The 326-nt window shown below is 46.9% G+C and overlaps 1 protein-coding gene across 1 annotated transcript; it reads right to left on the bottom strand.

Moving 5' to 3' along the window:
* Window positions 1-6: 6 nt before the first annotated feature.
* Window positions 7-323, bottom strand: LOC109132043 (the record flags this gene model as incomplete). The annotated part of the gene is made up of 1 exon (XM_019243181.1): window positions 7-323. A coding segment is annotated over one exon (317 nt), but the record flags the coding sequence as incomplete, so codon positions are not given.
* Window positions 324-326: the final 3 nt, after the last annotated feature.

A 326-nucleotide genomic window follows, 5' to 3' on the forward strand; every position in this document is an offset into this window, starting at 1 on the left:
TTTGGCTTGCACTCCAAGAAAAGCTCATCCACCATTTTGATCGACTTGCTCCTCATCATCTCTTCCACCACTTCCGCTTCCGCCTTCATCACCACGTATTCATCCTCCTTCACATTATCTTTCAGCCACTCCGTCATGCCCATTTTCTCAGATTCTAGGCTCATCTCATCGTTCACCGTCTCAATCTTGTACATCTCAAACTTCTGGTTCCTTGTTGGGTAGTTTTGAATAAACCATTCCGTTCCACTGCTTCCTTTTCCGTTGCCCACATCGATGAACACTCGCCTCGAGTAGCTCTCGAGGTCCATATTGTCTCCCATAAGGTC

Source organism: Camelina sativa, unplaced genomic scaffold (assembly GCF_000633955.1).
Source record: "Camelina sativa cultivar DH55 unplaced genomic scaffold, Cs unpScaffold14765, whole genome shotgun sequence".
In the NCBI taxonomy this organism is placed as follows: domain Eukaryota; kingdom Viridiplantae; phylum Streptophyta; class Magnoliopsida; order Brassicales; family Brassicaceae; genus Camelina; species Camelina sativa.